Here is a 12,161-nt window from a genome sequence, read left to right on the forward strand (position 1 = left end):
ATTTTGTTTAGTTCTTTTTCTGCAGTTTTTATCTGTTCTTTCATCTGGGCCATTTTTCTTTGTTTCTTTATTTTGGCAATTTCCTTGTGTTTATTTCTATGTATTAGGTAGAGCTGCTTTGACTCCATGTCTTGGTTGTGTGGCCTAATGTAGTAGGTGTCCTGTAGGGTCCAGTGGCACAGCCTCCCTTTAAACTGAACTAGGTACTCAGAGTGTACCCTTCATGTGGACTGAGTACACCCTCTCCTTGCAGTTGAGTCTTAGGTGCTTTTGGCAAGTCAGCGGGAGGGATTTACCCAGGCCAGGCAGCTGGAAGGACTAGCTATTACCATTGAACACCAACCTCTGCTTTCTGTGGGGGATCAGCTGTGCAGAAGCAGGATGGTGGTGCTTCAACATGGTCTATAGCTGTCCACTAGGTGCACATGTCTTAGGGTTTCCTGTGTGGTGTGGGCTAAGGTCTGTCCCCACCTCTGCTTGGCCCGGGGCCATCCTCCCTGAGCCATAGGACAATCTGAAATGGCCACTAACTCTACTGGGACTGGAGATTCCCAGATGAAGCCAAGCTGTGAATCTAGGCTGGCTGGTGCTACTGCAATGCCTGAGACTACTTTGCAAGAGGTGTGGTATAGGATGGGAAAAGGAGGTAGCTGGGGTTCATTGACACCAGCTGTTGCTTGTTTGGAAGGATTTAGGAAGTTGTGAAGCATGAGCCAATTCAAGCCATTCACATGGAAAAGCCACTATTAATAGCTGTAAGTTGGGTGGGATGGAACCTCAGATGATGTCTAGGGCTGGGCAAACATCAGCTAGGTCAACTGAGTCTCAGATACAGTACCTACCTCCCAGCTCTATGGCTCTGCCCACCTATCTGTCTGGGAGAAAGCTGTCCCCCAGCTCTCGCCTTGATGCCAGCCATCACATTCCTTCCTCGTATGCCTCTGGTGCCTTTCAAGCTGTGACCACAGTGCTGGAGCTCAGAGGGAGTGAGTCTGTGTAAGTTCATGTGTGGATTCTCTAAGGGGAAGTGCTTGGGACTCCAGAAGTTCCCCCACTGACCCAATTCCTGCTGGTTTTGCAGCCAGAAGTTATGGGGACTTATCTTCCTGGCACTGGACCCCTAAGTTGGAGGGGGTTGGTGTGGGTCTGGGACTCCTCGTTCCTGGAGATCCCTCCTGAAATTTTATCCACAACATGTGGATGTGGCAATGGTCCACTCAGCATTTCCACCCTTTCTACCAGTCTGGTTGGTTGTGGTTTCTAATTCTGTAATTGTCAGACGGATTCCATTCAAGTGGATCCCATGGTTCTGAGTGATGGGTGTCTGTAATTTAGCTGTAATTTTTATGTGATTCTGTGAGGAGGCAAGCTGTATTTACAGCTGTATTTACATGCCACTATCTTCTTTTTTATTTTCTTAATTACAATCTCTTAATATTTTAAAAACCAGATCTCTGAAAAACAGTAGAAAAGTATATTGACTTAGTTATAGAAACAAGCACATTATATAAATTTTCAGAAACTTATTTAAAACCTTGTGGTGTTAAATTTGTCAACATGGGTAAGAACTAAAATATATATAGCAGAATGTTCTTTATTAACCTAAAAGGAAAAATGAAACCAGTATGCATAAATATTTTGGGAGTTAATTTTAAATCAAAGGTACAAATGTTGCTGAAAATTTTAACAGTATGAAAATAGATTTTAATAGATCTTTAATAAAAGTCTTAATATATTTGTGTTAGGTTAGGATTTAACACTCTCACTATATTCTCTAAATGAAGGATCCTATGACACAATACTCTACATGCATCTTCAAAATATAATGCAAACTTTCAGAATGATTATCTAATTTTTTTGTTATCTCGGGATAGAAATTTCTGAGTTTCCTATCACCTTCATAAGGGAGTTTTTCTTAGAAGCAGTGAGAATCCATGGATGTTGATAAATGTTTCAACTCCTACCTGAGTGAGTTTTTTTCTTTTGTACTGTATAAAGGGAAAACTTAAAAGAGAACAATTCAGAAGAGTTTTATTAATACATTTGTTTAAGTTGAACTGTGAGCATGATATTCAGAGTTAGTGAAATATTGATATAAATATTGAGCATTACCACCTAGTTTTCTTAATAACCAACTCTGGGGGATGGGGACCCCTCCCCAGGCCCAGCACCCCCTGGGTCTGCCACAGGGTTCTTGGAAGAGAGCTCGTTCGGCTGCTCCCTCCCCAGCCAAAGGAGGTTTGAGCAGCACAGGAGGAGACCTGGGTGCTTGAAGTGGCAGAGAGGGGAATAAGGACTAAGTGGCAAACACACAGGGACTGTGAGCACCCACGGAGTCTGTGCATGCCGGCTGGGGAGAGCTGAGATTCTGGCCCTGAAAGTCCCTGGTCTGGTTGGAGAATTGGGCTGTGTGAGAGACCAAGCTGCTGTAAGGAGCAGCAGGCTTGAGTAGGAGGAATTTCTCAAAAAGAAAAAGTGAAAAAAGAGACACTGGGGAATTCTCCTGCAGCAGTTGCTCTGGCCTCCTCTCCACCCAGTGGGACAGCACTCCGGAGGTGCGGTGGAAGCCCATGTGTGCATTCCTGTAGCCCTGGGAAGAGTGTGCACCGGAACTGTGGAGCCAGAACTGCCTGGCCAAGATCTGGCCTGCAACCAGGGAGAATGTGCTCTGCAGAAAGCTAGGAGCCCACACCAAAAGCCTGGGGAGGGTGCATTTGAGGTTGACTGAGTGTTGATCAGGAAGGGAGAAAGACAAATACCGTATGATCTTACCTTTAACAGGAACCTAAACAAGAAAACAAACAAAGAAGCAAAATATAATCAAAGTCACTGAGGTAGAGACCAGGCTGACAGCGATCCGAGGGTACGGGGAGGAAATTTCAGGGGAAAAGGGGAAGTGTTTACAGGAACAAGTATCAAGAATACAGGGACAAAAACTTAGGGGGTATGCAAATGGAAGGGAGGTGGGGAGGGCTGGGGGGTAGGTTGGGATGGGAGCAAAAGACAGAAAACTTTACTTGAACAACAATTAAAGTTTAAAAAATAATCTGAGACACGGTAGTTTTTGGAATCCCCAGATCAGTTGCTAGTTCTTGCACTGTCAGTTGCCCATCTTTATGGATTGCAGGTCGTACATGTTCAACATTCTCAGGTGTTTTGTTTGTTGTAAACGTTCCAGAACATGGATTACTTTTACCAGATTCTCAACCACCTTGGAAGCATTTCTGTCACACTTTTTTGCTTGCACTGCCCTCATTGCATCATCTTTGAAGGCCTTCTGAATCATCCAAGAAGTTTCCTTGGAGGAGTATTTAAGCTTATCACAAAATTTGGTGCAGGTTCATTGCTCTATACTTCCTCAGTCATTTTGAATGTGATGGCCACTCAGTACACATGCTCAAGCAATGGCATCTACTGCCGCCACTGACTAATACAGTGAAGTCATCATTTTCACGTATGTGCATTCTAGTCCACTCTCCTTGACTGCCACGTTACAACGATGTCAGGCAAACCATTGTCCTTGCAATAACAATGGCTGGACTTTTCAGACAGACCTCATCATATACAAGTATGGGCACCTGATATTTTAAAAAGTCACATTGAAGCAAAAAGAGTAGGTAAAACTGATATTATTTTTTGATAAATCAATCAAAATTATACCTACATTTTTTCACATCAACACAAAATACTTTTTTCGTGTGCCAGAGAGTTTTAGTAATCAGTTAATTACGCCATCAGAGGTGAAAGGTCGAAAACCTCTGGTCTAATGACACAGACAGCTACTATGAGATTAGTAGCTGGGTAACACAAACGCGGTGAATACCATGTATATTCTTTATTTCTTTTAATTCTTCCTCTATGAGAAGGTGGATGTTAGCTGATTCCACTGTGATAATCATTTTGCAATATATAGAAATCAAACAGTATGCAGTAAATTTTTGTTTCTTTGATACTCATGTGTCATTTAAATTATCTTTCAGAAGTCTACTTTTTTTGTCCTTGCCATTTCTTTAATAAGAAAAAACATTAAATTACCTTTGTTTTTCCCCTATATAGTTAGATTTGTGCTTTTGCCATTAAAAACAAATATTCCTATTAAACTATAGACAATCAGCGATTTGAAAATGAATCAACAAAAATGTAATTAGTGGTTATGTAACAATTTAATCTCTGCCACAGTGATATAATTTAATATTGTTTAACATTTTGTCTTTCACAGAGATATTATCTTTACCAAGGGGAATCTAAATAATAGTTAATAACAGTAAGATGAATGGAAGAATCTGAAGAACTAAGGCAAGCATTTGAGAAAAAAGTATGGGATTAGTTATTGTGCAGGTAACATGACAGTGAAAATGTCGTGATTTTTCAGAATATTGCTTACAAGTATCATTAAATATCTATTGTTTATGGAATTATGATTTTAAAATTGTTTCCATTGTAATAGAAATGCCATAATGAGACTATAAGGAAGAAAAATATGTAAAGCCAAAATTAAATAACCCTGTCTAAAAGTAGAATTTACACATACAAGATATTCTTAACAAGGGCTAAGATTTCAGAGTCTGTGATTAAGATGAAAGTAAGTTCACTACATAAGTAGTCCAGTCTTTGTTTTCTAATTCCTTTCAGATTAAGAAAACAATTTCCAGATACATTTGCCAAAGCACAAACTGAATGACTCACCACCAGCCTAAAGTCTCCTAGATTCTGCAGGTGTGTGATGAGACACACAGTCTTCAAAATAGCTGAACTGTGAGATTTCCTGTTCAAATGTTAAGTGACCCAGTAATGAGAAATCAGCTTTTTCCACTCATGTCTCACTCTGAGCCTTCACAGGTCAGTCCACAGAGTGGAGTGAAGACCACAGAAATTGTTTGTTTACAAGAGTTAGCTGGTCTCCCGCCAAAGGATGCAGGACTTTCTGGCTTTCAGAAGGTACGTGCCTCTCCTCTCCTGTTTCTCTCTTAGCCCATCTCATGTAGGAGGAGAATGCAACATAAGATGTGATTTATGTGAGGTACGGTTAATATATAATGAAATCAAAGAGAACATTGGTATTTTATTTAAAGAATTTAGAGTAAAAAAATCAAGAATAAAATATGAAATATGTTGGAGGGTGTCTTGAACTATTCAAATTCTTGCCTGTGGACAATTACTCAAGTGTTTATACACAAGAATAATTGAGTGTATTAATCAAAACAATTTAAAGTAAAAATCCTATAAGAATTATGAACAGGAACAGCTACCTTTTTGATTTTATAATCAATATCAATATAATTATATATTATTTTATATTTAGCCCAACCTCTAAAAGGAGATTTTTAAAAATAAGTTATATTAATCATGGAGGTCGAACATAATATTTTATGTACTTAGATTAAATAAATTCAGTTGGCTTTCAATAAAAATAAGAATGAAGTACTCTCACAAAATTCTAATTGAAGTTTAATTATAAACAATCAGAAGACTATTTAAAAATTGAGCCACCATTGCTAGAGAGCCTACCGCACTGATAGACACTCTGTCTAATGAATTAAGCCTAGCATTCCCCTGGTATGAATCAGAAATAATATAAAAATGTGTTCAAGTTATATTAGGATGACTAAAATATTATGGAGAGCTTAAAAATGTGAAATATTAATGCTTTGCTTGTATTGTGTCTACATGTTTATATTCCCACTTTATATTAGTAAACTAAGTTGCTAGACACTAAGTAGCTTTGTAAAGGTCATACATTGCGAATTCCAAAGCCAGAATTAATTCTAGAACTCAAGCGCCACAGAGCCCACTGACTGAATTTTTAAATTACAACATCTGATTCATTACTTAAGCTCACACAACTGAAGGTGCCCCGACTTTAACATGGGTGGGAACTGCCTGGAAGTTTGAAGCCACAGTGTTCTAATATAAATGATTTACACATTTATTTCACATTTTATGCTTTTATATCTTTGCCCTTAATTCAATTTCCAATTTCTTGTGTAAAGTAAGTATTTAAAAAAATTCACTTTATTTTCATTATGTTTAGGTCCTCAATTAGTTTAGCATGATAAAGATTTTGTCAAAAGATTTTACTTATTTATCTTTAGAGGGGAAGGGAAGGATAGAGGAAGAAAGATATCAACGTATGGTTGCCTCTTGTGTATCTCCTGCTGGGAACTGGCCTGCAACTCAGGTATGTGCCCTGACTGGGAATTGAACTCCGAACCTTTGGATAGCAGGCTCGCACTCAGTCCACTGAGCTATACCAGCCAGAAAGATTTTTTAACATATGAAACATTTTTATTCATAATAGAAGATCATTCGATAGCAGCTCATCTTCTTTAATGAATAAATGTATGTCACTAAATAAAAATTTAGTTCAGAAAATTACTACTTATGCCAACATGATTAGTGCCTCATTTTGAGGGCACTTAGTCTTTAATCATTATTCAACTTCAAATTTATCATAAATATTGTGTTTCTCTTTTCTAATATAATATTTCATTTTCAATACTAGTATCCTAATAGTGCTAAAATATTTCAGTGGAATCTGACTTTAAATAAATGAGGATGTTATTATTTATGAAATTATTTTATTCATCACTAACATACAGCATTTTATTGTTCAAACTAATAATATGTTGTCAAATATAGAGTATCGTAAGTATTGTATCTACCATGAAGCACTTGTGTAAATATCTAAGAAATCTATAAGCACAACATTAGGTTCTTAACTAGGAAATGAGCCTGATACTCACCCCCTACCCTGCCCAGTGTCACTGTGAGGGACCTCTTCAGTGTCTGTGTCACTTATTCGTAAGCACAGTCTCAGCCACCACTCAGCTGCAGAGATGACTGACCAAAGAGTAACCTACGCAGAACTGAATCTGGCTAAGGACACAAAGAGACAGCACATGAAACCTAAGAAAACTAAAGGCTCCATTCCAGGAACTGAGCGGGAACTAACCTATGCAGAATTAAATCTTCAAAATGCTTCTCAGGATCTTCAAGGGAGTGACAAGAGTGACCACTGCAAAGGTAACACATTCAACAGACACAGTGTAACTGTTCTGGGATGTGCAGCTGGATGCCGATGTGTGGGACAGAGCAGGGGATAAGCTCACATATGTTTTTCATCTTAAGGATCAGAACTTGACATTGGAATGTGTTATTCTAAGATGAAAGTTGAGGACTAATTTTATTCAGACATTGTTGTAAGTTGCAGTCTTTGACTAGTAACTCATAGAGCATTATATTTAGTGAAAATACAATGATATATTCTGAGAGGACGATTACAGTCGTAGATACACATTTGGGGTCCAAGTTTATGGATACGATTCTCTGTGTGTAAGCTGGATAGATAGTCGTCTCCATCCCTTGTTTCTCAGTGTTTCCATTTTCCTTGCTGCAGTATCCCCAACACCTTCAGAGAAGCTTGTTGCTGGAATCCTAGGCGTCACCTGCCTTGTCCTGATGTGCACTGTGGTAACAAAAGCTGTTAATCAATGTAAATAAATTATTGTAAGATAATATGAAACTTGTAACTGATGTTCATCAGTGCCTCAAAATATTTTATAATATTAGAGAATACAACTCTCATTTTAAAGTATACCTTTAGAGTAAGTACAAAATTGTTGTTCTGAATTTGTCCAAGGTATAAATAACTGTGTTATTTAGAAAAGTAGTTTATTTACGTTCTTTGCCTAATTTTTAATTGGGTTTTGCATTGTCCTGGAGTGGAGTCGTATGAGTTCTTTATGTACTTTGGAAATCAAATCTTTCTCTAAAACATCATTGTCAAATATATTTTCCTAAATGTTTACAGCAACACAATTGACAATAGCCAAGTGGTGGAAGCAAACCTAATGTTCACCAGTAAATGAGTGGATCAAAAAACAATGGTACATTTATAGAATAAAATTCTATGCAGTAGAAAGAAAGAAGGAGCTCCTACCCTTTGCTACAGAATGGGTGGATCTGGAGAGCATCATGCTAAGTGAAATAAGCCAAGACGTGAAAGACAGATACCAAATGATCTCATTTATAAGTGGACCTAATGGAGAAAACATACAAGCAAGTAAAATATAACCAGAAACATTGAATTAAAGAACAAAATGACAGTAACCAGAGGGTGGAGGGGAGAGACTTAATGGGGGAAAACAGGGGAAGGGCCATCAAGTGGCATGTATAAAGGACACATAGACAAAACCAAAGGGACTAAGTTTGAGAGTGGGAGGTGGGGATGGGTCGGGTAGAAGGCCTATGTAGGGTGAAAATGGAGACAATTGTACTTGAACAACTGTAAATAAATAAATAATAAATAAAATGTCAAAACAGTATTTTTTTACATATACTTATATATCCCATATATCCATAGATATTCTTGTGTTATCATTCGAGGCATGCTTTACAATACCTTATTGAGAAATACCAATAAATTCTTCATATCGATTAATCCAAATAGTGTAAGAGTTGATGAAATTTGGTTCTCAAGGCTTTTGAAATATTTTCTCCCAAATTATCATAGCTTCATTAATTATTCTGGATAAAATCAATTTTATTCCAGGCCATTTTAATCCTGGACAACATACTACATTTCAAAGTAAGAAATGAAACTATTATGATTTATGTAGATCAACATTACTTTTTTATAATAATTACCTCTTTTTCTAGGTAATGTAATACTGGTGAAGAACAATTCTTAATTCTACATAATATAAATTGTATATTATTTTAACAGTGAGCGAGACAGGGAACCAGACCACAAGGAACCAGACAACAGGGAATCAGCAAGGTACCCAATCATCTTCTGTGTTCCTATATCGATACAGCTCCTACCTTGTCTCTAACACAGTCGAAATTTATAGGTTTCATTTTTTTCATGGGGGAACATAAATGACAATAGCAGGCATATATGTACATAAATAATGAGTATAGAGGAGTATATTTCTTATGCAAAAATGTGAGGAAATATTCATTTAATTTATCATACTTATTGTTGCCAATTTGTTCCAAGATAATTTTGATTTCTGAAAATGCAGTTTCATTCATTGACATTCAGGACATATAGAAAGTGGATATTTTTGTTTGTGTGTTTGCTTATTATGGCCACATAAATTAGGGAGTGAGGAGCTGACCCTTTTCTGTGAGTGTGTGTGAATGTGTGTGAGTGTATTATGCCTTATATATGCCAGTCTGTGAGGTTATATTCATATACTGCACACTAATTTGTCTCTATCTATGCAAATACTGAAATTAATTTTCATTTAAAAATTCATATTGTTCTTGGATAACAATACATATCTTCCTTTAGCAGATCATTGTGGTCATTGTCCACCAGAGTGGTTAGTGTATGCCAACAACTGCTATTACATCAGCACTGAACGCAAAACATGGAATGAGAGTTTGATGGCCTGTGCTTCTCAGAACTCTAACCTGCTCTATATAGATGATAAAGAAGAAATGGTAAGGTTTTTTAATGTTTATTTTATTTAAAAGAGTATTTTATTTTACATTTCTATAGAATTCATTCATATTTTTGTATAAATCTGTATTTTATTGTAAAGGTTGTTAATGTTTTATTGTTTGACTCTATATTTGATTTATATTTTATGCCATTAAAGTGCATTTAATAATTTTTAGTTCCTGATTTTCATAGACAATCATGCTTCTATAAATGCTTTATTCTAAAGTTAACATTGCTACTTAATCTTACCATGCATCATGGAGACTATAGATGTGATTGTGCGAGTTGCAAACTGAAATTTGTCATGAAGAAGGTGTTGCCATCCCACTCGTGTGTGTCTCTCATAACTTCTCCTCTCTCCTCACCTAACCACTATTCTGAGATTTAATATCACTCATTATCTTTCTTAATTTTGAATTTTATGTAATGAGAATCATTCCTTATGCATTTTATGCATCTCCATTTGTTAATTTTCACTGCTGTGTTGTATATACCAGGCATTCCTCAATCTATTCTACTCAGAATAGAGATATTTTTAATTTGTGGTTTGTATGAATAATTATTGCATAAAAATACTTGAGTATTTCTTTTTCGCAAATAATATATTTAAAACAATTATATACAACAATGCATGTAATATATAAATTTATATACTATAAATAATGTTTATAATAATGTATTAATAATTTATAAATAATAGTTGCTCTAATGGCATATGTTTATAAGTAAAATGTATTGCCATTTTGCATCAGATTGAAATATCAGGGTCAAAAATATATGTGTATGTAAATGATCCCTATTATTAGTTTGTTGAATAAATACACATTATATACAATAGTTTCATGATCCAAAGCTTAGTACTACCAGAAATTCTAATGTCATCAGCTCTGATCATTATATAAAAGCACCAATATGACATTGATAGGTATCTTCCTCATACTGATCAATTGAACACATCATTCAGAGCACAATCTTTATGACTTTCTGTTCTGTGAGAATGAGGAGTGCCCATTCATGTCTCTTGACCATTTCTCCTGTATGTTACCTGTTATAATAGAAGTAGTTATATTTTCGATAGGACTCTGTTTTGAATTTGTGAGATGCAAATTCGTTTCTTGCCTATTAATTACATTTTTCTTCTCATATTGGAGTTTTTTAATGACCAGGATTTTTTAGTGTTATAACAGTCCAATATCTCATTTTGGGTGTTAGTTGATTATTTTGGACATATTTCACAAGTTAGTCAAAGTTCATGGAGATAACCTATTGCATTACTCTTTTTTTGTTTTTCCACTTATTTATGTATTCATTAGTTTAATTTTTAATTTTTTAAATTTAATTATTGTTCAAGTACAGTTTTCTGCCTTGTAGTCCCATCCCAGCCCACCCTCCAACCCCTGTGCTCCCCACCTCCCTCCCATTTCCATCCCTGTTAGTTTTTGTCATGTGTCTTTTATACTTGTTCCTGTGAATCTTTATTGTTTATCTTTTTTCTTTATCGATGGACTTTTAGTTTTAGGTTTATAATTCTTTGAGAATTTATATTTTTGAGATGCTGTGTTTGTGATGCTGTGTGGTAGAGGTCAAGTTCATACTTTTCTGCATCATTATCTAGTTGATGTGGCACAATTTACAGCAGATGATCTTCTCTACACAAACAAACTTATACACATGGGTCTATATATTTTAACATAAAATTTAAGATAATTATTCATTGTGTCTCAAAAATTGTTTTTCTGTCATCTTTTGTCTTTCTTTTTGTTCATAGGCAGTAATTACACCTAAGTCAGTTTTACTGATAAAGTTCTGTAAAGGTCTCCGAGGCTCCATTAGTTTTTCTATCTCTTTCTCTCTACCTTCAGGAATTAATTATTTCTGTTACTTAATTTTTATTTCATCAATTCTTTCTTCTATGTCTCAATATTTGTGCAAATGTATTGAGTTTTGTAATAATAGATAAAGATTTTTCAACTGATAATTTTATTTCATTCATACAGTTTTTATTTCCCTAATTGTTCTGTCACTGCCATCGTATTTCCATAGAGTTATTGGTACATAGTTTTTAAAATACATTTTAGATACATACATATTTATTATAACTAATATTAAATATTTGTATAAAAATTCCAACATCTTTTCTCAGTGAAAGTTATTTTGTATGGCTGATTTATCCCCCTGAGTATGGAAGACATTTTTTAGTTTCTTTGCATGGTTTTAAATTTTCATAAATCCACATTTAGTATCCACAAATAATATAGTGTAATAAACATGGATCCTCCTACATGCTCATGGATTTATATTTTTGAAACTTCAGTTATAAATGTTTACTGTAGAATCATCTCTTTTGAAGTGTGCTTACTCAGTTTTTAGTTTTCAGTTTTAGAATGCTTACTCAATTCTTGTTATAATTTTATTTTAGGCTCAATTACTGGGATTCCCCTTGAGCCTGCATACCTTACTTGACAACCAATGATTTTTAAAAATGTATTGAAATACCTCAAGTCAGTATGGCTCCTCTCTCTGCTACTCGATGTACTTGTGTGTGTGTGTGTATGTGTGTGCGCGCTTAAGGGAGTACTCATAATTTTAAAATCAGTTCTCCAATCATCTTCGGCTTATTTTTTACCAGATTATATTTGTTTCTTTTACACGGTGCAAATATTNTCATTTTCACTGCTGTGTTGTATATACCAGGCATTCCTCAATCTAT

At 35.6% G+C, this 12,161-nt stretch overlaps 1 protein-coding gene across 1 annotated transcript; it reads left to right on the top strand.

Moving 5' to 3' along the window:
* The first annotated feature begins 6,798 nt into the window (after positions 1-6,798).
* LOC118978417 (NKG2-A/NKG2-B type II integral membrane protein-like) lies at positions 6,799-11,924 on the top strand. The gene is made up of 5 exons (XM_037033869.1): positions 6,799-7,023; positions 7,397-7,492; positions 8,726-8,779; positions 9,302-9,450; positions 11,871-11,924. The coding sequence occupies exons 1-5, from the start codon at positions 6,837-6,839 to the stop codon at positions 11,922-11,924; spliced, it is 540 nt and encodes a 179-aa protein (XP_036889764.1). The 5' UTR covers positions 6,799-6,836.
* Positions 11,925-12,161: the final 237 nt, after the last annotated feature.

Source organism: Sturnira hondurensis, unplaced genomic scaffold, assembly GCF_014824575.4.
Source record: "Sturnira hondurensis isolate 20B ecotype Veracruz unplaced genomic scaffold, ASM1482457v3 Scaffold0021795, whole genome shotgun sequence".
Classification (NCBI taxonomy): domain Eukaryota; kingdom Metazoa; phylum Chordata; class Mammalia; order Chiroptera; family Phyllostomidae; genus Sturnira; species Sturnira hondurensis.

Excerpts from the sequence above, each read along its gene's own strand:
- LOC118978417 (XM_037033869.1), top strand. The coding sequence starts at position 6,837 with ATGACTGACCAAAGAGTAACCTACGCAGAACTGAATCTGGCTAAGGAC. Across the intron at positions 7,024-7,396 it reads CAAGAGTGACCACTGCAAAG|TATCCCCAACACCTTCAGAG; the intron begins GTAACACATTCA and ends TCCTTGCTGCAG. Across the intron at positions 7,493-8,725 it reads AACAAAAGCTGTTAATCAAT|TGAGCGAGACAGGGAACCAG; the intron begins GTAAATAAATTA and ends TTATTTTAACAG.